Here is a 27,670-nt window from a genome sequence, read left to right as displayed (position 1 = left end):
GATGTTTGGTATGTGCCACATACCGTATTTCAAATTGTGCAGCCACAAAAGCTCAGGTTGATGGACAAGTACACCTTGACTCCGTCTCCTCCATCTGCCCTGTCTTTGGTTTGCAAATCTGTTGGACTCTTCTCGCAGATGAGGACCACATCTTAAACCTTGCTGTGTTTCTCACAGTTCCTAATGCAGTGTCTTGCTCAATACCCGTGGAGACTTGCTGATGAATTTACCCTCAACTACATCATCATCTAATCATGGGAATTATTTTGATTGCTGTCAGCTCACTTGTAAATAGAGCTTGAAATATTTAAATCAATTGATTTGTAAGCTTAAAGTACTAGTTCAAATCTATGAAAGGACCTTTTTAGAAGAAGTGGTTAATGTTTTTCTTCCTCAGTTTGCCTTGGGTGGTGGATTACTGTGTCTGAGACTATAAATTTTTCAGGAGAATTCCGCTGGTAAATGAAGCTCCCTGGAACCTACAAAAAAAATTTAGGCTGTCTTAAACTTGTAAGACTTACTTTGATTTTCATTAGCAAATTTTTAGGATACAAAAAACAAAAATGTTGAAGACACTATGTGACAAGAGAATAAGGCAGTTTCATTAGCAACCTGTGCTGTCACAACTCTAACAATTTGTTTTCATAATTGGCTTCCATTCTGATTGTTATTTGAAACTCAACATTTTTGCCTTGGACACTATATATATCTGTCTGTGTGTCTGTGTGTGTATGTTTTCATCTTGTCCTTATATGCTCTATATTTTTGATCGTATTTATTTCCCTTCTATTTCTTACACTTATATGTCGTTATATTTTCATTATAATTTGCATTTATATTTCAAAGTTTGATTTATAATTTGTTAAGATGGTGAGCATAATTTTTTCCTTATTATAAAATTTTCCTGTTCACACGATTAGTCTTATTTTGTTAAGATTTTTGAAGAAAAAAAATCGAAACAATTAGTCATTATGCAGGGAAATAAATAGTTTTGCTTTAGATAATTTAAATAATAACACTCTTTCACTTAACCAGCATTACTTTTCTTCTAAGAATTACAAAGAACATTCTTTACAATGCACAGATCTCACATTGTTCTCAGAATTCTTATCAGCAAATATATTTTCAGCTTCTTTTTAGCTGCCTCCATGTGTATAAGAAAAATGCTGCTGTCCAAAAGAATACTCACTCCCTTTTTGAGCTGGGGTTCTCAGATTGTGTTGTACATTATCATTTTAATAGCCAGCCACTGACTGAGTTTTTTATTCATTGTTCTAGTGTTGTGCTTCCATCTGAGCTAGAAGTATTCTCTGTACTAGAATAGGCCATTGGAATATGGCGTGATGATTATAAGGGACTTAAGTGGTGATATTTCTTAAGTAACATAACAAGAATTTCAGAAGTAGGGCCATCTCAACACAGTCTTCCCTGGCCCAGGATCCTGTCATCTCTTCTGCTTCCTCAGCCAGCTCCTCATATGCTCACCACATGCCTGTAGCAGCTCAAGCATCACCTCCATACACCATCTGCCTCAACAGGCAGAAGAAGCCTTTTCCGGAATCCCCTGTAGACTTACTCTCTCTGCTCAGTAACCACAGTCATGTCACGCGCTCCAATCTAAACCCATCATGCAATGGAAACAGAATTGCCATCACTGGCTTAGCCCAGCGGGTCCCAAATGGGTCTGTATATTAGAATCACTTGGGGCCTTTAAAAATGCCGAGGCCCAGACCACACCCCAGAGCAGTGAAATCACTCTCTGGGGGCTGGGTCACCGGCATCAGCAGTTTTTGAAGCTCATGGGTGATGCCATAAGCAGGCAGGTTGGGGAGCCAAGGCTTATTAGCCTGATCAAGATTCCCTGTTTCGGCTGGGCTGTGGAGTCCCCTTTTCCAGACTGCTTGACCAGGTAGAGGTGAGCGCTCAGAGTCAGAGTTCTGCCAGCAAAGACAATGGAGAAAAGGGAAGGGGTGTGGGTGGGTGGGAAGCCACCAGGTCACTACAGACACAGGCCTTGGAGTATGAGTGCCTTATTTTGAGTTCTACCCTCTCTATTGATTGTGTAACCTTGGTCATATTTTTAAATTTATGTTTCTTCATCTGCAAAGTGAGAATAACCATACCAGATTTGCAGCATTGCTTCACAATTAAATGGAAAAAAAAAAATCCGTAAAAGTTCCTAGCGCTTTGCCAGCCAGCATGAGGTAGGCAGTCTGTTAACATGCGCAGTAGTGCCATGGTGGGAAAGTAATAGGAGGAGGAGGAGGAGAACTAGAAGTTATCGTTGCTGTTGTTGTAATTAGTATTATTATCACAATTATTACTTGAGAGGATGTGAACAGATCAGAAGTTTTCCTTCCTGGTTGTGCATTAGAACCTTGGGAGCCCGGACCAGTGAAATCGGCCTCTCTGGGGTGGGACCCAGTCATCAATATTTTTAAAAAGATTCCCCGGTGGTGATTGAAATGTGCAGGCAGGGCTGAAATCCACTGGCTAGAGATTAGGAGAGCATGAGGGAAAGTTTGGTTTGGTCGGCTTACCTTACTCTTCCAAATGGACCGGTGTGTGTCACCTTTGGAGCCCCATGAAAACAAGATTTTTGAACTAGTTTGGGTGATTCTTTGCTTTATGCCAGACAAGCTCTTCTGTCACCTCTGTGCTCATGATAGGACTTTCTTCCAGCCATTTCTCTTATACACATTATTCTGTGGGCCTCAAGAGTGGATTAATTAAAAAGAGACTGAATGCCTCCTGTGTCTATTTAAAGTCTGTATACAACACTCTAATATAAAAATTATATTCTATTTACTGTGCTTATTTTTAGTTTTCTAGATGTGAATTGTGCAATTCATTTTCCAGTTTATAGAAAGTGTTTTCCATTAGCTACAATGCAAAACCAATTATGGATGTGTTATGTGGAAACCTGCCTTAAATATTCCCCTAGCTTTCTGTAGGTCTCCCTAAGAGTTATAATTTTTTAGTGCCTTGTTTACTAGGCCACAGGTATGTTTTGTCATATGTTGAAAGATCACATCGGCTATAAAAATAAGACAGTGAATACAAAGCCACAAAAGCTATAAACATCTGTAAAAGAAGTTTTCTAGGCAAGGCTCCTCATTAGAGGGGAACTCGGTACATTTTGATTGTATGCAGCTGGTGGCACGTGCACTTGCAGAAATGGGGCCATTAAGAGGCACTAATAGATATATGGCATGCTGTCCTGTAGGCTGTAGATCTGTCCCCTTAGCTGTGTGTAACAGTGACCCGTGGGGCCACACGCGCAAACCCTCCTCTGATTCCACCTGCCGGTCTGTTGCGAATTGGATGTTTTATGGAACCAGGTAGCCATCTTTTGGCCACAAAGCCAGTCTTACTAAGAATTAGCTGGCTTCTAGGAGCATGAAAAAGCCTGGATATATCAGCATGGGCTTCACCGTCTCTGCCACACTGAGGGGCACACGTGAAGGCTGACCTCTGGTCCGTGGTCAGTGCCACCTCAGCATGCTGCCTGGAGCTCTCTTTATTCTCAGAGGATCTGTCATGTGAGGTACAGATGCTGACTCAGTTAAATGGATGACCCCGTTATACAAGAGCACAAGAAACGCCTGCTCTGGACACGTCTGAGTGAACAACCTGCGCACGCTGGGCTGGGAGAGGGGAGCGGCTTACCAGGCTGCGTTTCTGTGGCTGCCAGCAGGCCCAGTCACCGGAGCACTGAGTCGTCTCTGAGCAGGCCTTTCTGAGACAGTGTTTCTGACTTCCGAGACGGATTAATGTTTGCACAGTCCATCTTCCTCATATCAGAGATGGTTCCCCTAAAAAAAGACAAGATCTTTGAAGCGGAAAGAGAATGGTGATGTTTTAAGTTTTAGAATAACAGGAAAGGAATTTTTTTTTAAATTTCTTTTAACTTTTTGGAAGGAAAATTTCAAACCTACAGGGGCACAGAGAATAGGATAATGAATCTCCATGTACCTTCACCCAGGTTCAATAAGAATTATTTTTCCATTTATAACCTCCCCACTAATCCCAACCATAAAACTTGGAATTTTTATATCTAATATTAAGATGATATTTAATTCAAGGTTTAGGTGTAATTCTGATGATAGATATCCTTTATATAAGATGTTTTAAGAATTTCTTCACCTAGATGGTGATAAAATTGAATCATGGACATCCTGTGATCAAAGACATGTTTATTCTAGACCAGTGCTATTCCAAGTGTGGCTCAAAGAATAATACAACCCGCAAGTGCTTTTGTTTCTGCTGTGATGAGGTAAGTACAGAAATTGTGAGGAAGTGTTTAGAACTTAGAGCATTTTGGCATTGCTGCACATCTAAGTGCATGGTCATTTTTTTAGCAATTCATTTTTATTATATTTTACAAAAGTATCAGCAACACATTGGGGAAAACATGATCTTTCACTACAGATAGTTCGAGAAGCACTCTTGTGTACAGTGCTTCTGTGATTTTACCCCTCGGGACATTTGGCAGTGTCTGGGGATATTTTGAGTCATCACAACTTGAGGGTGGCGGGGAAAGGAGTATACTACTGACGTCTAGTGGGTGCACAGGACAGCTCCCCAAAACAAAGAATTGTCTGGCCCTAAATATCGGTAGTGCTAAGGTTGAGAAACCCTGCTCTGGGCCACAGTGGAGGGCTTCTGCTGCTCTGGGCCTTGTCTAAGGAAGGTTTGGCAAATGGGTCTTGCCAGGGTGCAGGCTGGAAAGAGTCTAAGAGTGTCTGTGTGTGATCTTTCCTTACACTTGAGGCTCCATATTCCACTTGGGAAATTGTGAGACGTTTTGCAGATGGAAAAGTCTGAAGGTTAAATGACTTTGCCCCAAATCCTTTAAAAATATAATGCAGCCCTTTTAGTTACAAGTTGCCCATTTCATCTCTGCCAAAGTTTGTAGTATGTCCAACGAGAGAAAGTCAACCACTGTAGCACTGAGAAAATGGGAAACTGGAAATTCATAAAATTTCTGTTTATTTAGAAATTTCATATTTAGGAAATTCATACCAAGTCTCTGCCTCATGAGGTTTTTAAAGTTTTCTTTTAAATTTAGAACTGGGAAATGATCATCCAGCAAAAGCCATCATTTTTCTGAATTCTAATAGGGCAAATATTAATAGCTATAAAATACTTTAGTCTAGGAAAAGTAATCAAATGAAATTAATTTGGAACAAAACGTAACTTTTATATCCTAACGCAGTTGTGTGTGTGTGTGAGTGAGAGAGAAAGAGAGACTCATTTCTACATCTGATTCCTCTTTGGTGAGTTTCTTCTCTCAAATTGTATTTGATATCCAAGCTGCTCACATGGAAGTTATTTCGTTAACAACGCAGACGCTCTGGCCTTGTTATGGCTTTGAGCAAGACAAATGAAGAAAAAGTTTGTCCATCAAGTGTATTCATGTAAGATAGAACAACCAAGGAGCCAGTGTTTTGCTCACAAGGTGAACCCTCTCCTAAGCAAGCTGCGTTATATATGTTCACAATACCGCAGGTTCTGACAGTCCTTAGCACGCTCGCTAGTCTGGGTGTTTCCTCTCAATTGCTTACTGATTTTTCTTTCTTAATTTTATTGGGGTCAGGCTACCATGGTTATGAAGGAACATTTATTGACCATCATTCTGTGACTTCTTGACACGGCTTACCTTGACCTCTGACTACGGGGGAAAAAGCTCATTTGTTATATTTTCTGTTTCTCTTCAATTGTGGCTTAATATGAAAACAACTGTAGGGAATCTTCGGATTACCTACCTGCGGCGTGTAGATAATCTGCCCATGATCTGTCCTTGTCTTTGGTCGTCTGCGTAATAGGGGTGCATGCTTGTTTACCTCCTGGCAAACAATCGTTAGCTAAACTAAGAAGAAGCTCCGATAAATTTCTATTCAAAGAACTTCAACATTCAGATCCCTCCAAAATTTATTTTAAAAAGTGACTTTGTTTCTATAGAGCCCTCTCAGATGATGTTGAGATTTCTTATTTCAGTTTTTGATGGCAAAAAATATAAAATTTGAAGTTACTCTTCTTCTATATAGATGGGCATTAACAGCACAAAGATATGACTTTTTATTAAAAGCTGCATCACGAGGTGCAGGGCATAGAGCTCTGTAAACCCGACCTACTGAGTGAATTCTGCGAAATGCTGTTTGATTAAAGCTGGACTTATTAGACTACTGATTAACTCTGCCTTTGATAGATTACACAATTTAACTGACAAATAGATTGCCTCCATTTAGTAATGGTTCCCCAGTTATGATGACAAAGGACAAGCTATTTGTCAGCTAAACTGTGTAATCATTCAGAAACAGAATTAATCAAGAACCTAATCATTTTGTCTCTAGTTAGATCCAGCTAATGACTTAAAATGTGTAATATATACTACATAAAACGCTTGGATATAATAAAAGCCTAATAAACAGTCCCAGCAACTCTAAGAAATTTCTGATCTAAATACTTGGAACTACATTTTCTTTTTCAAGTTTTTTTTAAAACTAGGCAATATTTGAAGAAATAATAGGTGCCAAAGGTAATGCAATATGTAAAAAGAGATTGTGTTTGTTTAGATTAGAGAGGAAAAGCAGTAAGCATCATATTTCTTGCACTGCCAAGAAAATGGGATTATTTTTTTTCTGTTGACTGTGAACAGAAATTTAAAATACACTTTTTTACGTCTTGAAAATTATATGTATAGTGACTTCCATTTCTGACAATATGGTAGACTCCATATCCTGGAAAAGAGGCCCTATGCAAAACACCTGTCAATGCTGAATAAAATAAACATCAAATATCTGAACTTGTAAAAAAAAAAATAACAGTAATCTCCAGGATCCAACAAACAAAACTGAAGGCAAACGCCAGAGTGAGTCAAGTTGAGGATGCCGCACCTTGCAGGGTGTTGCCAGTATCAGTAAACTCAAGACTTGGTTTTAATGGTAACGGAAAAGGAGACAAGCTCTGGGCTCAGATTATAGGGCAAGAGGGAACCAGATCTCACCATAATACTGGGACCCTCGAAAGGCTATGTTCAAAATGAAATCAGGGACTGGAAGTAATCTACCTTTGGCAAACAGAGATGCTCGGGATGTTAACTGTCTGGGAGTAATTGCTGGCTAGGGAAAGAGTTCTCCTTAGACTTTGCAACCACAGTCCTTTCCTCGAGTGTGTTTGGAGTTTAGACGTAAAATACTTGCCTGACCAGAAAAACCTAAGGCAAGAAATAAACTTAAAATTGTCTTTGATTGATAGCTTCCCACAGTGCCTGGCAGAAGCAAACACAAAGGCCGTCTGGAGGGACTTACCCTCAACCCAGGGGTCACAGAATTTTAAGAGATAAGACCACCAAATATGAGCTCCTGATTCTAAATTCCAGAAATACCCAAGGAAACAAAAGCCATGAGCAGGAGACAGGAGAAACCACAAATAGCAGAACTAGACTTCCAAAAAACTTAAGATAATGATTTATCAGATAAAGAAAAGTATATAAATGCCTAGAGTATTTTTTAAATAGGCATGAGCAACATGAGTAGAAAATAAGATTGTATCAAAAAATTAAGCAGAATTGAAAAGAACAAAAAAAATAAACTTCTAGAAATTAAAAATATGGTAATATAAATTAAAAACTCAAATGATCCCATTGAGTAGTGCATTATTCACACCTGAAGAGAACTGATCAACTGATTCTAAAGAAATTGCATAGAGTGAAATACAAAGAGATGGAAAAGGTAAAGAGAGGTAAAGAGACATGAAAAATAGAGTTTATTATACATCAAATTGGATTTGTAGACTTTCATTCAACAACAAATGAGAAACAAAGTCGTTTTCAATCAAATAAAAACAGAATTTACCATCAGCAGATCCTTGGAAGATCAGATATGTAAGAAAGCATGAAAAGTAAAGAAATTGTTAAACGTGTGTAAAGCTAAACCACACTAATTATATAAAATAATAATGATTCCATACTGAGTATTAAAAATCAAGATACAGATACTGCTACACATAACAAGTAAGACGGGAGTATTCTACAGGTTATGTTACTCAGTAGAAAGGAAAACATTTAGATTGTGTTAAATGTACATGGTAAAAAATTAAGGATAACCACTAAAAGGATAAAAATAGAGTTCATAACTTCTATAATAATACAGGGGAAAATGTTCACTCCAAAACATGCAAAATACAGGGGGGAAAAAAACCTAGAAAACAAGCAAGACAAAAACAATGCATAAAATATAATGTTAGAAATATATTCAAATATATTAGTCAAATTATTTGCATATAATTTAATAATATACTTAATAAATATATTCAAATATATTATTAATAACAATAAATATTAAATAAATGATACTAATTATATTCTATTATAATAATTAAATATTAAGAAGCAAAACTTGCTGTCTTAAAAAAAGTGATACAAGTTTGGGTTAAAAAAAACCAGTTGTAAGCTGTTTATAAGAAATGCTCCTCATATATAAGGATATAAACTATTTCAAAGTAAAAAGGTGGATATACCAGGCAAATACTAATTTTATTTTATTTATTTTTTTACCTCTTTTTAAAAACTGAGATATAATTGACATATAACATTGTATAACTTTAAGGTGTGCAGCGTGTTGATCTGATCCATTTATATACTGCAGTGTGATCACCACCATGGTGTTAGCTAACGCCTCCATCGGATCATGTAATTATCATTTCTTTTTTGTGGTGAGAATATTTAAGATCTAGGCTCTTAAGTTTGAAGTGTATACCACAGTATTGTTAACTATAATCACAATACTGTGCATTAGATCTCCAGCACTTATTCATCTTCTAACAGCAAATTTGTACCCTTTGACCAACATCTCCCCAATTCCCCCACTCCCCAGCAAATACTAATTTTAAAAAGCTTTTATAGCTATATTCAGACCAAAATAATTTTAAGGTAAAAAAGGTTATTACAGATAAGGAAGGTCACTTTGAGAAGATAAAATGTCCTATTTTCCAGGAATGTAATAGTTTTCAACTTACATGCACTCATCATGTATCTAATGAGAGTCTCAAAATTTGTAAAATACGGTGATAGAATTACAAGAATACACTGGATTTTGGAGTGTAAAATGGTTTTTTTTTTTTTTTTTAAAGATTTTATTTATTTATTTTTCCCCCCAAAGCCCCAGCAGATAGCTGCATGTCATAGCTGCACAATCTTCTAGTTGCTGTATGTGGGACGCGGCCTCAGCGTGGCCAGAGAAGCGGTGCGTCGGTGCGCGCCCGGGATCGGAACACGGGCCGCCAGCAGCGGAGCGCGCTCACTTAACCGCTAAGCCACGGGGCCGGCCCCTAAAATGGTTTATTCACTTTGTAGAGCTATTAGGCCATTCCTAGAAAAATTGAAAGTGCAGTCACACTTCTAGATACACATACTGTAGAGAATTACATTCCTCTGTGTTCAAGTATACATGTACAAGAATATTCAGAGCAACATTATTGGTAAGAGTGGAAAATTGGAAAAAACTTAACTATCCATCACTAGAGAATGTATATAGGCAAATTATGGTATAGCCATTGAATGTAACACTATACAGCATTAAAAATGAATAAGTAGGAGTTACATGTGTTCACAAAATGAAAGAGCAACCTAGGAGCTCATAAAGATCATGTTGAGCAAAAATAAGTTCAAAAGAACTCACAGGAAATATATGCCATAGGATACTGTTTACATAATTTTAAAAGACAAAATAATACTGTCTTGCTTAGCGATCCATCCGTACATATGCAGTAAAAATAGAGAGAAAGGCAAGGGAATGGTCAGCCCCACATCCAGGGCAGTGGGCATCTCTGAGGAGGTGGGAGGGTGCTGCAGTTAGTGGGTGGTGGGTGCATTGGTGAGTACACCTGTGCTGGTAATGTTTGATTTCTTCAGCTAGCTAGTGGGCACACGTATTTCTGTTTTGTTATTTTCTTATCGTTTTGTAAGTCTGAAATTTTTATATTCTTTTAAACACTAAGGAGAAAATGTAAATAGAACTTGCCTATATAACATGAAATTAAAAACATATGCACACTACCTTAATCCAAAAAAGTGTTTACAACAATATTTTTGAAGGTATGTTTTTTTAAAAAACTCGTTGCAAGTTTAATCTAAACAAATCTTTTTATCAATGCGCTATTTAATAACTGACCAGCTGTTTTAATGGAACAGTGTTAATTAATTTATTTTGCAGTTCATTCCAAGCTAAAAAGATGGTGCTGTAAGTTCCTGGTATCAAAGATAGCTAAGGAATTTGGACAGTTTTTCTTTTTTTAAAAAAATAATGTTATTAAGGTCATGTTGGCTTATAACATTGTGTAAATTTCAGGTGTACATTATTATATTTCAGTTTCTGTATAGACTGTGTCATGTTCACCACCAACAGTCGAGTTTTTATCCGTCACCATACATATGTGCCTTTTCCCCTTTTGCCATCCTCCTACCCTCTTCTCTGGTGACCACTAGTCTGTTCTGCTTATCTGTGTGTTTGTTTGTTTATCTTCCACATATGAGTGAAATCATATGGTATTTGTCTTTCTCTGTCCGACTATTTCACTTAGCATAATACCCTCAAGGTCCATCCAAGTTATCACAAATGGCACAATTTTGTCTTTTTTATTGCTAAGTAGTAGTCCATTTTTTTCCTATGGACATATTTCTTTTTCTTAAGTGTCTGTGACCAACAATAAAATATTGCCTCATTTTAAAAAGTAGTTTAGATTTTATAAAAGAATATCCTACCTAGGAAAAAAAATTGGACAACAGAAATGAAAATACTTAAATCACAATTGAGCTCTAGCTTTTTAAACTTAGCCCCCACACTCTGTGGAAAATTTGGTTCTGACTTTTCATTCCCAGGAATCCCTGCAAAACAGTAAACAATTTGCACCATCAAATCAGGGGGCCCAGACTTTCTTTGTCCATGATGCCCTTAGTATCTCACTAAATTTTTATGGCATCTCAAGACCAAAAGCAAACCTAAGAGTTCAGTTCATCAAGTAGTTAGATCACAGCAAGCGTTCAGAATCCAGCTTTGCAGAGATAGGACTTCATGGAAAGAAATGTAGCGTAATCTAATGTTGGAACTGAGAACTACCTTGAGCCGGTAGTTTTCAGACTGTCCCACAAATGTTGAGTATTGCTGTTTCCCCTGCAAATTTAAAAGAACTCATGGCACCCCTGTGAATTTGCTGCAGCACCCTGCAGAACTAGATAAAATACCCCCACACATCCACCTTCATGAGAGGACTGTGCATTCACTTGAAGTCATGGTTGTCTCTTTTCATTGACTGCAGGAGAAGCCATACAAGTGCTCAGAGTGCAGCAAGGCCTTCAGCCAGAAGCGAGGGCTAGATGAGCACAAGAGGACGCACACCGGAGAGAAGCCTTTCCAGTGTGATGTGAGTTTGGCTTCTCTTTTCTTTTCCTAGTGTCCTCCTGTAACGGGGGGGGGGGGGTGTGTGTGTGCGCGCGCACGCGTGTGTGTGCACATCTGTGCGTCTGTGTATGTATGAGTGTGTGTGTTTTGTGGTGCTGGTCTGTGTCTATTAATGTCTTGTGCTGTTTATACTTTTTGATTACATAATCCATGTAACACATTGTAGTGATTTTATTCATCCTGGTTTACTTGCAGCAAATAAACTCTGATTTTCTTTAAGATATGCGTGCACCCTGTTCTAATGCCATTGAGATATTCTTCCAAGGTATAAATGCATGATGATTTGAGGCAGGTTTCATGTGTCTGCCCAAGTCTTTGACAGGTTAATGACAGTTAAACCAAAGATTTAACTGGTCATAGATATTATTTATTTTGTAAAAGCCAAACAATGAATTTCTAAAACATGCATAAACTCCTTTGTTTAAATAACCCTACTGCTAATTGTTTAGATTTTCTGTTTATGATATTTGAATTGAAATGTAATTATCAACATAGTTGTTTACATTATTTATGAAAGGAAAAAAATACTACATTGTCAGTAAAATTCATCTGAGCATTGATTAATATAGGAAAAAAATTGGTTCCTCAATGAACCATGTCCCTGTTCTCCTGTGTAAGATTGGTAATTGACAGAAAATTGACACAGATGTTAGGGAAAACAGTTGGATGCTTATTTCTAACACAAAAATAGCAAAAAGAGTATTAATGTAGCTCAATGTAAGAAGAAATATTAAAGTTGTAATTTGTGAAATTGCATAGTACAGGATTCTCTTTAAATGTTGAGGGGAAACTCAAGTATTCAGTCCCATTGACACATCCCAATGGACAAGGCATGGGATAAGCAGTCCATGTGAAAGGAAACTCACAAGTGCAAGATGTTTTCCTTGTCCTTCTGTGAAACTGTGGTGTAGGGTTAAGGCAACAGTGTTCTCCTAGTGGGCCTACTCATAAAATGCCCCTATCAACAGTGGACTTCTTTAAGGAGAGAACTTCTTGTAGAGAAAGAAATGTACATGTCTATAGCTCTATCCTGAGCGAGGGGTCCAGCCCCCAGCTTAATCCTTTCAGTTGGTTTAATTCATTGGTGCTTTTATTGGAAGCATTTTCATCAAGGCAAAACCTGTTTAGATTATTTAATTGTACAACTACACAAATAACTGGTAGGAAATAAAAATTAAATATTAACTGTGTTTAGACATCTTCCTACTGTCACACTCAACCCGACTTTTATTTATGCTGAAAATTTTTGTTGACTACTTCCTTAGATAAACTGGATCATGATGTTATTTTTTAAGAACAATAATGTTAGAAACATGATTCTTTTTCTATCTACCTCTATCCCGTTTACTTCTCTCTGATCGTTATCTGCGGCCCAGACTGGTCTATTGAGCAGAGATCCAAGTTTAACGCCTCCAAAACTTCCCTGAAATGCAGCCTGCTCAGTAGAGAACTGGCTGTCTTTGTTCCAAAATCTTGTCCTCTTAACCTCCTCATTCCAGATAGAAGTCATTCTTTCTCACCCCACTTTCAATCTATCTCCTTCCTTAATAGCCCTCAAATCCATCGCTTCCTCTCAGTTTCCATTCCCACTAGTGGTGCATAGCCTGGACCCTCACTGTTTCTTATCACATCCAATCTCCAATGTATGTGTTCCCCATCCTGCCAAGGTGGTGTTTTTTTTAAATTGAGATGAAATGCCCACAACATAAAATTAACCATTTTAAAGTGAACAATTCAGTGGCATTTAGTACATTGACAATGTTGTGCAACCATCACCTCTGTCTGGTCCAGAACATTTTTGTATTATCCCCAAATAAAATTTCATACCCATTAAACAGTTATCCCCTACTCTCCCCAGACCCTGGAACCACCAATCTGCTTTCATTTCTATAGATTTACCTATTCTAGGTATTTCATATAAATGAATCATACAGTATGTGACCTTTTGTGACTGGCTTCTTTCACGTAGCTTGTTTTCGAGGTTCATCTACATTGTAGCTTCTAGTACATCATTCTTTCTTACAGCTGAATGATATTCCAGTGTAATGGAATACATACATATTCCATTGTATATGGAATCCCTTCACTTTATCCATTCATCCCTTGATGAACATTTGAGTTGTTTCTACTATTATGAATAGTGCTGTGACAAACAGAACATGTAGAAGTATTAGAGTACCTGTTTTCAGTTCTTTGGGGTATATATCTCAGAGTAGAATTGCTGTGTCATATGGCAATTCTGTGTTTGACTTTTTTTTTTTTTTTGTGAGGAAGATTAGCCCTGAGCTAACATCTGTTGCCAATCCTCCTCTTTTTGCTGAGGAAGATTGACCCTGGGCTAACATACGTGCCTATTTTCCCCTACTTTATGTGAGATGCTGCCACAACATGGCTTGGTGAGTGGTGCGTAGGTCCGCCCCCAGGATCCGAACCTGAGAACTCTGGGCCGCTGAAGCGGAGCGTGCGAACTTAACTGCTACGCCACCAGGCCAGCCCCTATGTTTGAATTTTTGAGGAACTACCATACTATTTTTCACAGTAGTTGCACCATTTTACATTCCTACCAACAATGCACAAGGATTCCAATTTCTCCACAATCTTGTCAACACTTCTTACTTTCCATTTTTAAAAATTATATTCATCTTAGTGGATGTGAAATGGTATCTCATTGTGGTTTTGATTTACATTTCCCAAATGATTAATGATGTTGAGCATCTTTCCATCTACTTGTTTCTTGGCCGTTGGTGTATCTTCTTTGGATAAATGTCTATTCAAGTCCTTTGCCCATTTTAAAACTGTGTTGTTTGTCTTTTTGTTGTTGGGTGAGTGTAAGAGTTCTTTATATATTCTGGATACTAGATGCTTATCAGATATATGTTATGCAAATATTTTCTCTCATACTGTAGATTGTCTTTTCACTTTCTTGATAATTCCTTTGATGCACAAAACTTTTCAATGTTGATGAAGTCCAATTTATCTGTTCTTTTCTTTTTCTCCTTTTGCTTTTGGTGTCATATCTAAGAATCCTGTGCCAAGTTCAAGGTCATGAAGATTTACCCTTACTTTTTTTTCCTAGGAGTTCTATAGTTTTAGCTCTTACATTTAGGTCTTTGATCCATTTTGAGTTAATTTTTTTAGTATATGGTGTGACGTAAGGGTCCATTCTTTTGCATTATTTTTCGGTCTTTCATCACCGAATATGCTGGTAGCTGTGGCATTAATCATAAACGCCCTTTATTATGTTGAGAAAGTTCCTTTCTATCCTAGTTTTCTGAGTATTTTTATCAAGACAGGGTGTTGGATTTTGTCAAATGCTTCTCTGCCTCACTTGAGATGATCCGTTTTTTTCCTTTTGTTCTGTATTACATTGTTTGATTTTTTTATGTTGAACTACCATTGCAGTCCTGGGATAAATCTCACTTGGTCGTGGCTTATAATCCTTTTAATATGCTTTTAGATTTGGCTTGTTAGGGTTCTTTGTTTTGTTGTTTGTTTGTTTGAAGATTTTTGCATCTATATTCATAAGGGATATTGGTCTGTAGTTTTCTGTCTTTGTAATATCTTTGTCTGGTTTTGATATCAAGGTAATGCTGGCCTCATGGAATGAGTTAGAAAGTGTTCCCTTCTCTTCTATTTTTGGGGAGAGTTAGAGAGGATTAGTGTTAATTCTTCTTTAAATGTTTGGTAGAATTCATCAGTAAAACTATCTAGACTTTTCTTTTTGGGGAGGTTTTTTATTTGATTCAATCTCTTTACTTGTTTTTGGAATTTTTCTGTTTATTCTTTAGTCAATTTTGTTAATTTATGTGCTTCCAGGAATTTGTCCATTTCATCTAGGTTATCTAATTTGTTGGCATACAGTTCATAGTATTCTCTTATAATCCTTTTTATTTCTGTGGGGTCAGTAGTAATGTCCCAATGTGACTTTTTCAGTGTAAACCCAATCAGGTGCTTCTCTGTGATAGCGTCTCACAATCTATAGGATAAAATCCACCTTTTTACTTGACTGAAAATTATTCCGGTCTTTGTCAGTTCTTATTATTTTATGTCTTAATAATCTCTAATCTGCCAGTACTCTGCATTTTGTTTGTACTAACGCTTCAAGTTTCCTGAAGCAGTGACGCTGTTTTACATCTCTGTACCTTGTTCCATGTGGCTTGCATACCCTATTCCCTCTGTCTAGAAAGTCCTCTTCATATCCTGTTCCCACTCTCTGGCATATATATATGCATGTACACACACACACACACACACACACACACACACACACACACGACATTTGAGTGGCATTTGAATGGCATTTGAGAAAAATCGTACAGGAAAAATTGCTATATATCTATTTCAGTTCTTCGCAATTTTTCCCAAATGCCACTTCTCTCATGAGCACTGCTGTAACCCCTAGGCCCCGTCATCCCATGCCGTGCAGCTACCCAGCATGCCATACCTGTTGAACTTTAAGTATCTTTAGCTACTGTCCATATGGCGATGACTTCCAAATCTCTCTTTCTCGTACCTAGATCTCTCTTCTGAACTCTAGGCAGATATTTTGACCCGCCTGTAAGACATCTTTCCTATATTCCAAAGTGAAATCATGGCCTCCCTAACCTTCTTGATTACTCACCGTGTTCCCTTCAACTACTCATCTCTCTGAGGACTCTGCCATCTCCAAATAACCCAAAGCAAAGGTATGAGCCTCATACCAGATACCTCTTTTTCCCTAAGCCGTGACCAATAGCATCATCTAGTTGAGCTTCTATTGTGGGAAAGACACAGTGATCCACAGTTTGTATATATTCTCTCTGATCTTCACCACAACCCAGAAATATATAGGTGATATTTCCACCTGTATGAAGCAACTGAGGCTCACTGAGGTTGAGTGACTTGCCTGTTGTCCACCACTTATAACTGGCCAAGTCAGGATTCTAGGGTTCACACCCATGCAGCTTTCTGTCAGTCCAGAATTCGTAACACTCTTTGCTTCTATATATTTCTCAAGCCTGTCACGTTCTCTAAATTTCATTGCCACCTTCACTCTTCACTTTCTCTACTCCCTACATCCGATCCAGTAGCAAATCTGATTGGCTCGACATTTAAAATAAATTGAGAATCTGAACACTTCTCACACCTCTACAGCTACCATCTTAGTCTCCTGGAATAATGCAGTAGCTTCTTAATTGATCTCTCTCCTTCTGTCTTTGCTCCCAACAGTCTCTCCTAAACTTGTCACTCAGAGTGATCTTTCTAGAACCTGAGTCAGATATATATATAATATGAATTATACTCATTTGCTTAAACCCCCCAATGACTGTTCATCTCATTTAGAGTGAAAACCAAAGTTTTATCATGGTCTTAAAATCTCCACATGATTTTTACCCCCAGCCCCCTACCCCAGCCTCCCTGATGTCACCACCACCCTCCACCTCACTCTGACCACATGGCTTCCTTGCTTTCTTCAGACCCACTAAGTGTACTGCTGTGATTAGGTCTTTGTATTTGCTGTTTCGCTGGCCTGGAACACCCTTCTCAGGGATCTTTATGGCCTGCTTCTGTGCTTCTTTCAGTTCTCTGCTCAAATTACTTTCTCTCTTATTTCCGTTACTTTCTTAACCCTCACCCCATATTCTTCTTCTTCATGGCACTTATATCTACCTGAAATATTACATATTTGTTTGTTTAATGATATCTATGGTAAGCTCCATGACAACAGAGTTTTTTCTTTATTAGTCATTGCTCTATCCCCAGGCCTAGAACAATGCCTGGCATATAAGAAGCATTCAATGAATATTTTTAAAAGAATGAATAAATGAGTTAATGACCACTGTCTTAGTTCATGTCTAGATCATTTCTGGCTTGGAGTGGAACAATAGTATTGGCCTCCTTGACTCCAGTTCCATACTCTCTAGCTTGCTGACTAAATGATATTTTTGTTTCAATCTCTATTTAGAATCCTGTGACGAATTCCCACCATTTGCAGAGTATACTTCCGGTTTCTTATTATGATCACCAGGATCTCCAAGATTTGGCTCCAGCCTTCAACTCTTATTTCTTTTTCAAGTTATTTCTCTAATGGCATCTAGTCTTCAGCCTTAGTGAGCTGTTTTCACTTTCCCACACGAGCCTTGCTCTTCACACCTCTGCCCTTTGCACACCTTCTTCCCTCTCCCTGGAATGTCCTTCCCCACTTAGGCCATGATAGACCCTGTGCATCCAGGCAGAGTTGATTTCTCTCTCCTCTCTGCCTCTCTTAGCACTGCGTTCATGACATTACAAATATTTCTCCTTAAGACTGTGGACTCCACAGGGCAGGACAGAGTGCACTTTGTCACTTTGTTCCTAACTGAAGTGGGGAATATTGTGTTTGATAAATATTTGTTCACTGAAGATAGTTGTATAGAATTCTAATTCTTATCTCTCAAGGTACTTTCTGTTAAATATGTTGCTTCATTTATTTTAAAACAAAATCAGTTTACCTCCAGCCTAGAGTAAGAATAAATATTTTCCCATTCTTTGGCATGTGAATTAATACTAAGTTAGAGAAGGTTGAAGGGTTGGATGAGAATCACAGGTAGAAAGAAAGAAAAAGAAGCATCCTTATGGCACTATTTGAACTCTTTCTTGTTCTCTCCTATTTTTAAAATGACTACAGATGTCCTAGGATTTGCCTGATTTATTCAGAGCATCAGTTTGAAGTCTCTTAATGACTGCCTTTAAGTTCATGAAAACATAGCTTTTAATGTCTAGGTTGTCAGCTTCACAACTGTGACATCAGCTACTCTCTACTGACATTTACTCCTCGCCACTGGCCCCTATTCAACAATGTGTTGGATTGTTCCCATCCCATCTCCTGTGTGGAGCTTCTAGGTCTCCTTAATTCAGAGGCATTGTCAATGACTTCAGCATCTTGCTCAACTTCCCTTCCATTTCTCCAGCTTCCGCTGCTGTAATTTTCCCATGGTGGCCATGTAAATGGACTTGGACTTTGCATCCCTCACAACACACTGGTGAGCTGAACTGTCTGAGACCCTCCTTTATTTTTTCAAAGAGGTTTTTATTTCTTAAATATGGTGTCAGCCAGGCAAATTGAAAAAGTACGGTCGGCTCACATATCTCTGTTTGAATTTAGAGCCTTTAGTAATAGTTGTTCCTTGGTGGGGTGGGATAGACTCTGAATCCAGACTTCCTGGATATAAATCCTGGAAACCAATTCCTAACTCTGTGACCTTGGGCAAACTGGTTGAGACATAGAAGTGTGTGTGTCAGTTTTCCTCTATAAAATGGGGATAATAGTACTAATATTACCTAAAAGGGTGGTTGTGAGGATTGAATACATTAATGCTTAGAAATTGCTAAGCGTGGTTCCTGGCACATAGTGAAAGCTCATGTTAGCCCTTTCAAGGGTTCACCTAGATTCACTAGGTTCACCTCGTCCCAGTGCCAGACACTGAAATAAAACAGTGAACAAGATGCCACGTCCCCTCCCCTCATAGAACTCATGGTTCTTGTGGAGTATAGACATTAAACAAATGAACATGAATAAATATCTAGTTGCATTTTATGATAAAGACTCGGAAAGGGAAAACAAAATGAGGAGAGTGAAAGAGTAGTTAGGGAAGAATTCTCTGAGAGAGTGACTGAAAGTAACCTGAAAGATGAAAAGGAGTCAGCTGTGGAGAAAAGAGAAGTCCAGGCGCGGGGAAGAGCGTAAATCAAGGCCTGTAGGTGGGAAAGAGCAGGGGGTTTTAGGAGCAATAAGACAGGAGCGGGAGCACAGAGAGAGAGGAGGAGGGGCGCAAGGTGTCGTTGGAGAGCGAATTGGTGGCCTTTCAGCCACGTTAAGGAATTTATTCTGAATGTAATTTCAATGGGTAGCCATTGAAGAATTTGGCATCTGTTGCTCATTTTTATGTGAGGCCTAGAGAAGGGGCCACGGAAATAGAAAATGGGGGATAAATTTTAATTCTATCTTATTTATAATCACAGATTATATTTATACTTATAAAAACAATTTAGAATTCTTTAAAAATAATCTCTATAGACATGTTCTTTGATTTCTCCTGAGATATTCCACAGCCTTTGGGGTACTTATATTACTCATAGGAATTTTATCCATCTAGCAATCATCTACCTACCTTTCATTCTTTCTTTAACCAAACAAATATTTATGGAATTAATACTCTTTCCCTCATGTTCCTTCTACTAGTAAGGAGACGTATATAAAAACAATCACACATAATTAATTATATTCGAGGTAAGTGTTATGAAGGAAAAGTAAAGGCTACTATGAGAGCATTAACAGAGGACTTCTCCTAGCAGACAGGTCAGGTGGGCTTCCCTGAGGAATGAGCAGGAGAAGCTAGATAGAGAGAAGTGAGGAAGTACTGAGGCAGGAAGACCCTGGTGTCTTTAAGAGCCTACAGGAAGCTCATTGGTTTGGCCAGAGCTCAGTGAGTTACCCTAAAAGCAGTAAGGATCCATGAAAGAATTTTAGGTAACAATGTGACATTTGTATTTTTAAAAAATCCTTCACACTGCTGTGTGGAACATAGACAGAGGGGATGAAAATGAATACAGAGAGAATATTTATCAACTGGCGCTTTTTGGCATTGTGCAAGATTGTCACACACATGAACAGAGTATTTGCATCCTTGCCCCTATACAAAATGCAAGCAGCACCCACCATTCATCAGAACAAGTAAGCACCCCTCACAATTCCAGACATTTCCTGCAGGGAGGGGAAATTGTACCACCCCTATCTGAGAACCCTCAAGTTGACTGTTGCACTAGTCTAGGCTTTGGTTTCCAGGGTGAGGAGCTGCACATCCCAGGAGGCATACAAGATATCCACTGGGATGTGGGAAGGAAGGATTACAACTTTGGTTCCTGCTAATTGTGTGTTTTAAAAATAAGAACAAAATTAATCTTTATTATCATTGAGTGGAGGGCTTGACTTTGGTGTCTTTACTTGGCCGTTGTCAGCTGGTCTCTTGTGACGTATAGAACTAAACGCGATCTGAGGGAAGAGTGGCAGTTCCATGGTAATGATGTTGGTTGACAATCCCAAGTCACTTGTTTGTTTTCAGTGCATTGTTAGGATTGCATTTTATGTGTTCTCAGTTAAGTGGAGACGTGATTCTATCTGTTTTTAAATAAAGTAATCCTGTACATGTGGCTTAAAAGAGGCCTATATAGAAACCGCAGATTGAAAATAATGTTAATAATACAAACAAGGTAACAAAAAGAAAATGGCAGAGTTAATACTATCAGTCAGTAACAATTTGAGATAAAAAAATAATGACACCATCGTATCTGGAAAGAAGGAAGCCAAAAAATTGTAATTATGAAGAAGACATTTAAAGTATGTATTTGCCTGTATTTTTGTTAAAGATGACTCTGACTCTAAATATATATCTTAAAATATTGCCTAGTGAAAATATGAAGTCATTATTATTAACCCAAAAATATTGTTTATTTCATCTTTTTCACATTCTCGTAAAATTTTGTTTATCTTTAATACAATATATAAATACATTAGCGCACATGGTATATTTTATTTAAAAATGCAGATAATATATGTATGCTGAACATTTTCTTATGATAGAGAAGCAGTGGTTTAGGCAGATAGTGGTTTTCATTTAGGTCGTATGTGGCAGTGGAGAGGAAGACGTTTGTACAAGGAGAAACGTGTACAAGGAAGAAGTGGTAGTTGATTAGGCGAGGTGGGGATGAGGGAGACACTGGGTCAAAGTGGACGGCCAGATTTGCAGCAAGTGCCAGGTGAATGGCAGAACTTTTTTTGAGAATTAGATTTGGGAGACAAAGATGCTTAGTTCCATTTTCCACATATTAAATTTGGAGTACCAGTGAGCTATCCGAGTGGGCAGTTAGATACTCCACTGTGGAGATGAGAAGAGAGGACTGGATGAGCAAGAGACATTTGGAAGTGATCTCCATATTAATAGTAACAAAAGGCATGGATGTGGTTAAGATCACCAAGGGAGAAAATACCTAGGGAATGGAGAAGAGGGCTAAGGAACAGGCACTGAGATCCCAACTTCAAGGTTAGGATGGAGGAGGAGGCTGTACAAGAAAATGGAGGGCAAAATGCTAGAAAAGTGGAAGGAAAACAAGGAGAGCAGATCGTTGCAGAAGCCAAAGGAAAGGCAGGAGGAAGTGGTCAGGTATGTCAATGATGCTGAGAAGTCAAGAGAAGATTCAAGAGGCCCCATTAGCTTTAGCTATATGGAGACCTATCAGAGCAGTTTGGAGAGGTATAACACTCAAGACAGAAGTGTGATGGAGGTGGGCTTGAGGTATGGATGGAAGAGGACATGGAACTTTCATGCAACCAACTGTATTTTTTTATTCCAAAATGATATTTGCTTTCTAATTATAAAAGCTTACTTTTTCGTTCCTGAAAAATTAGGAAATACAGAATGGAATGAAGACAGAAATTAATCCCAAATTTCCCAACTAACGTCAGCTAATATTAATGTTCATCTGTTGACATTTTCCTCATAGACTTACTTATACAGATCCAGTTACAATCTTTATTTCAATATTGTAGATTAAATTATGCATTACATCTCATTACTCTTTCTTCCCTTTAGATTTTATCTTGCTTTTAAAAATTTTTTGAAGTATGATCTTTTTTAACAGCTAAAAAGTATTTTCTCATCTGTTTATATCAAAATGAACATACCCATTAACTTTGACTGGGCAAGTAAGTCATTGGTAGTGCTTCACTTTTATAAATAATTCTGGATGAACATCTTGTATATACATCTTCAACTAGGAGATATTCATACAAGTGGCACTCCTGGTTCTTTTAAGGCTTGTGAAAATACTAACACTAGTACTGATACTCTCTATCTTTCCAAGATGCTTTTGAGGAAGGGCTACTCCGTACCAGTTTATACTCCCATCAGCGTCACTTTGCACACGTTTATGCACATTCTGACCCCCCCCTTTTTGAATTATGTTTGGGTGTGTGAGTTTTAAGTATATTTCGTGAGAACAGCATGTGTTTGCATTTTCCTTTTTACCCTAATTTCAGAGTCTTGTCTTTGAAAAAGGTACTTTATACTTCTATATCAGTTATCATAACTCATATATAATGTAGTCTGTCATTGCATTTTATGCTCTTTCATGTTTCTGGGTCTTTCCCTTTTATCCCTTGACTTTTCTACAAGGACTTGGCTTTGTTTTTCAGTGGCTTTAAAAGTATATAGTCATTTTTAATTATGATTACAAAGCTCATGTTTACAAAGTTATTTCAAAAGAAAAATATCCTTTCCTCAGATTGATTGGATGCATTGTGTTTGTTCTGGAAAACTATCCTATTTGCTTGCAAAATCACTTGTGTGTTACTGCTACTCTGTAGAATAGACTGCTACTCTGTAGAATAGGTACGTTCTCTCTCGAATCCACCTATGGTGGCTGTTGGCTTCCTCTTATTAACGTTAGTTTCTTTTTTCAAATCTACTGATGATTCTTCTTGCCAGAGAATATAAAAGAGAAAAAATAGGCACTGACATTTATTGAGTGTCTGCAATATAACATCCATTTACATAGATTACCTCCTTTAATCTTTGTATTAATCTTGTGAGATAACTATCTTTATGGTGATTTTACGGGTGAGGGAATTGAAATTAAGAGGCATAGTTTGTCCATTTAAACTTCCTTAGTAAGTGATAGAATCAGAATTCAAACCCAAGTTGGTTAATTCAATAAATACTTATTGAGTGCTCATTCCATAGGCACTGTCTTACCCCTTAGGATATACGAGTGAACAAGACAAACAAAGATCCCTGCCTTCCTGGATCTGGCTCAGGGTGCCAGTCTGTCGAGTTCTTGGTGAGGGCCCTCTTCCTGCTTATGTTCTCACATGGCCTTCCTTGGTGTGTGCATGCAGAGAGAAAGACATCTGTGTCTCTTCCTATTTTTATAAGGGCGCTATCCTATCATGGGGGCTCCACTCTCACGACCTCATCTAAACCTAATTATCTCCCAAAGGCTCCCCCTCCAAGTACTGTCACATTGAGGATTAGGGCTTTAACATATGAATTTTTCAGGGTCACAAACATCTAGTCCATAGCAGACTCCAAGGCTTATTTTCTTTCTATCACTATGCTGCTACTTATGTGTATATGGAAATATATTATTATTGGACTACTCCCTCTCCTTACCATATTAGGGGCCTGTGCCTTTCTGAGTTTCTTGTTGCTGTGAATGTAAATCCTCCTTCCCCCATAAAGAGAGAGAGCAAATTTTTTATTTGCTTTAGTATTTTCACAAGCCTCACCTTGTTCAGAACTTCAGCTTCCTTTCCAGTATTTTTACAAGCCATTTCCTCTTTCATTATATTCTTCACATTTTTCATGGTATTTTCACATTATTTAAGTAAGCCTTATTTTACAAAGAAGAGTTTCATGTAAATGGAATTTTTGTGAATAACACCGAACTTTGAAGGAAAATTTGGTATTAAAAGAATTCCATTTCATTTCCTTTTATGACCTGATTAATTATGCCTTACATCTTCTGTGTTAATTCAATATTTTTAATCATTGGGCTGTTTAATGTGTGTTGAGCCAGGTGGCGATAGAGCAGAGCTTTGTGAAGTAAACTTGTTAAACTTAGTTTAACTTAGTTAAATGAAGTATATATAATAAGAAGTAAAAAATTGGAATAGTGGGTAATAAACTTCTACTTAGGGTGCTTAAATTAGTGTTAATCTTTTACTTCAAAAGTGGAACTAAATTGAAGGGATCACTGGTGAGAAATGTCTTGTGCCATTTATGCCAGATAGAGAGATGCCATCTAGACCATAAGGCAGTTTTGTTTAGGAAGTTTTATATGAAATTGTCAATACAACCCATTATGGTGAGAAAGATATTGTTTCCAGGGAGTTGTTTCTCTAGAGATGTTTAAATACAGCAGCTGGGGATGGGTCGGGGTGGGGAGGGCAGTTGGGTGCAGAGGACACACAATAAATGCAAACAACTCTTGGGAACTCTAATTAATTTTCCTTACCCTTGAATTTGAGTGTTAAATTCCATTTATTTCAAGAGCACTTTTTGTTCTTATGCTTGTCAGTACATACTTGATAATAGGAATTTGCATAATGTGTATTATATAAAAGATAAATTGGTGTATCCTCAGGTTTTTCAGTATAGTATGATTGGTATCTTTGGGTCTTTTCTAGGTTTGTGACTTGGCTTTTAGCTTGAAGAAAATGCTGATCCGACACAAGATGACTCATAATCCCAATCGTCCGCTGGCAGAATGCCAGTTTTGCCATAAGAAGTTTACAAGGAATGACTACCTCAAAGTGCACATGGACAATATCCATGGCGAAGCTGACAGCTAATGGTAGCTGTAAAGGAGTTGAACCATTCAGAAGGGCTCCTAATATGAAACCCAGATTTCTCTCACCTGATTAGCATAGCAGAAGTAGCCAAAAGCCATTCACTGGTCTCACAGTTCTTACTTGCCTACCTTTAGAGTCTGTGGATGCATAGACAAAAGAAAAAAAAAACCCTACTTTTACCAAGAAATGGTACAAATGGAAAAAAAAAAAAAAAACTTTGTAGCCTTGCAAAATTCTGCTTGTGCTCTGTCTTATACAAATGGAAAAAGGAGTCCTGGCTGTCCTTCTTGGCCATCTCTCTGTAAAGAAGTTTATTAACATACTTCCTATGAGGCCTTTTTATTTTATTGTTAACCGTGTGTGTGTGTTTGTGTGCCCATCCGTGTGTGTGTGTGTGTGTGTGTGTCCGTGTGTGCGCATGTGCACATGCTGGTTATTGCAACTGGTTATTACTGATTTAGTCAGGAAGAAATCAAGATAGCCAACTATCTCATTGCAGATAAGGATAAGGGCAAGAGTTTTCAAAGTCTCAAGCATGAAAACGGGATAAAACTTGCTATTTTGTGAAACAGACCAAAAGCAGATCGTATTTAATAGCTCCCTACAACCGGTTAGTTTAAAATAAGGAGGTGTTTAAGAACTAAAACATCTCTTGAAGTATTGCTCATTTTAGGAAATTCTTAGGAACCAGTATTTCCTCTCTTCATTCATGGTCTGGCGTACTTTTATAAGATCTACATAAATGTGACCCTAACACTTAAATATTCATCAAGCTGGTCCTCCTGAGTTTATACTGGTTATCTTTAGAAATTAGCAATATACAAATATATACAACTAAAAATTGAAACAGAATAGGTTCTCAATGTTTGTTGGCTGACAGAGTGGCAGGACAATAGTGGCATTACAATATTAGTTATGAGGAACCCAGCCCTTTCCCCTCTCATTCCATAAAAGTGCACAGAACGTGCTAGTGCAGATATAATGGAGTCCTCAGAGCATTAACATTCTGTTTTGCAAAAGACGTTTTCCAGAATCTTGGCAGTAGGTGATTCTGAAACACTTTTAAATTACCCTCAATCATCCTATGTAATTAGGAATCCAGAATAAAAAATACAAACCTGGCAATTGTTATGATTGAAATTATCACTGAAGCTTAAGGGAAATTGAAGCAAGAAGCATAATTTCTTCCTTTAGGTTCTATTTCAGTAAAATACTGGAGAGCAACACAATGAACAGCTTGTTTGGGGAGAAGATATGATAAAATGTAAAGGTGATGTCAGCATAGCATAGAGGAATCCAAAAACCAGAAAAAATTAAAATGAAGCCCGAATCATGACATTCTCTATGTGGAGCCCACTCAGAAGAGAGGAAGTATAATTTTAAGGAAGTTATTTGGTTCTGATGATTTAAGGAGAAAGGTTATCTGAAGACACAGTTCTTTGAAGCCAGGAATCTTGTTTTAGAATTATATTCATGCTCAGTTCTAGTTTTTAAAAGAAACATAAAGATTCAGTATAGATATTTAAACTCTGTAAAAATACTAAATTTGAAACTTACCAGAGATAACTTTAAAAAATATAAATCCCCAGATTATAATTTAGATGATATCTAAGTATGGTTATATGTAGCATTTTGTATCTGAAATTATAGATTGTATTTTATAAAAATAGATTTTGGTCTTGTTTCTCACTATGTCATTTGTTTCTACAGTATATTTTTAGATCTAAAATGTTTTCAATTTAACATGACAGTGTGCTTAATATCATTCGAATATAAAAGGACAGCTGTAAAATTTAGTAGTGTGTATTATTTAAACACGTTCTGCTCATTCCTTTGGGTGCTGCCTTCTCTATAAGGGATGCTTCATATCCCGATTATGTGATGAATGTGAAACTTGAAAGGAAGCCAAATACCAATTTTGTGTAATCTCAGTGACTCACAATTTTCAGGGCTGCTGGGGAAATTACCCTTGAAACCATGTTGTCGCCATGCTGTGGAGTAAACTGATGAGGAAGACGTGCTGGGCCTTATCAGCCTGAAGGTTTGTAGTCAAGGAAAACTTTAAAAAATGGTGTAGGAAGACCTACTGTACACCATGCTTTCTTTGCAACGCACTGAGACCAAAGCAGGTCCTTAAAAGACTATTTATGTGCTGTAACCTTTTATCCAAAAGATGATTATTTATGAGCATTTCAGACATGTTAGCATTTGTGTGCTGCAAATTTTAAATCACGTAGTAATAACAAAAGATGAGAACTGATTTTTTTTTATGTTTGAGAAATTAAGAACATAAATAGGTAGTCAAAGAGGAAAAGTCTTATAAGCAAGCTGGAGTATAGGTACCCTCTTTGAAGTGTCTTTCCCTTCTTTCCTGCTGTAAAAGATTGTGCCTCAAGTACTTGCTTGGGAAAAGGCCAGACTCTCAGGGGCCCATGAAGTCAGGGCTAAGTCATTTTAAGAGGTGTTCAATGATACAATAATACAGGTAGGTTCAGATATCCTTTCATAATTTTTATCTTTGTGTATTAACATTCAAGATATTTGTATATCTTGAATTCCTTCTTGTTTCATAATCACTGGCTTACGTTATTTTCCTTTCCTTTTCTTTCTTCTTTTTTGGTTGTTGTTGGCCATATAGAAGCTTTTATTGATTACTCATGATCAACAGATGCAGCATAAAAGTATTCATTGGTGATTCTTTCTTGGGGTTACACAGAATAGTTAAAATGCTTTAACTTTAAAATACATATTTCTTATATGCTCTGTGTGTCTGTCTGTCTGTCTGTAAGAGAGCACTTTTATGCGATGCTTATACATGCAAGTGCATTACTTTGCTCAAAGC

At 37.6% G+C, this 27,670-nt stretch overlaps 1 protein-coding gene across 7 annotated transcripts in view; it reads left to right on the top strand.

The window, feature by feature from the left end:
• The window catches only part of PRDM5 (PR/SET domain 5), a 197,411-nt gene extending 169,818 nt beyond the window's left edge, over window positions 1–27,593 (top strand). For 5 of the 7 annotated variants that reach the window (XM_058549986.1, XM_058549982.1, XM_058549981.1 and 2 more), the window contains 2 exons: window positions 11,320–11,424; window positions 24,664–27,593. In XM_058549986.1, coding sequence (XP_058405969.1) covers window positions 11,320–11,424; window positions 24,664–24,828 — 270 coding nt within the window. In that variant the 3' untranslated portion in view covers window positions 24,829–27,593. The remainder of the gene's footprint in view (window positions 1–11,319; window positions 11,425–24,663) is intronic. The other 2 variants (XM_058549984.1, XM_058549987.1) reach the window with 1 other exon arrangement.
• Window positions 27,594–27,670: the final 77 nt, after the last annotated feature.

The sequence above is a fragment of the Diceros bicornis genome, chromosome 11 (genome assembly GCF_020826845.1).
Source record: "Diceros bicornis minor isolate mBicDic1 chromosome 11, mDicBic1.mat.cur, whole genome shotgun sequence".
In the NCBI taxonomy this organism is placed as follows: Eukaryota; Metazoa; Chordata; class Mammalia; order Perissodactyla; family Rhinocerotidae; genus Diceros; species Diceros bicornis.
Note: the sequence above shows the minus strand (reverse complement) of the source record. Positions and strands in the feature narration are given on the sequence as shown.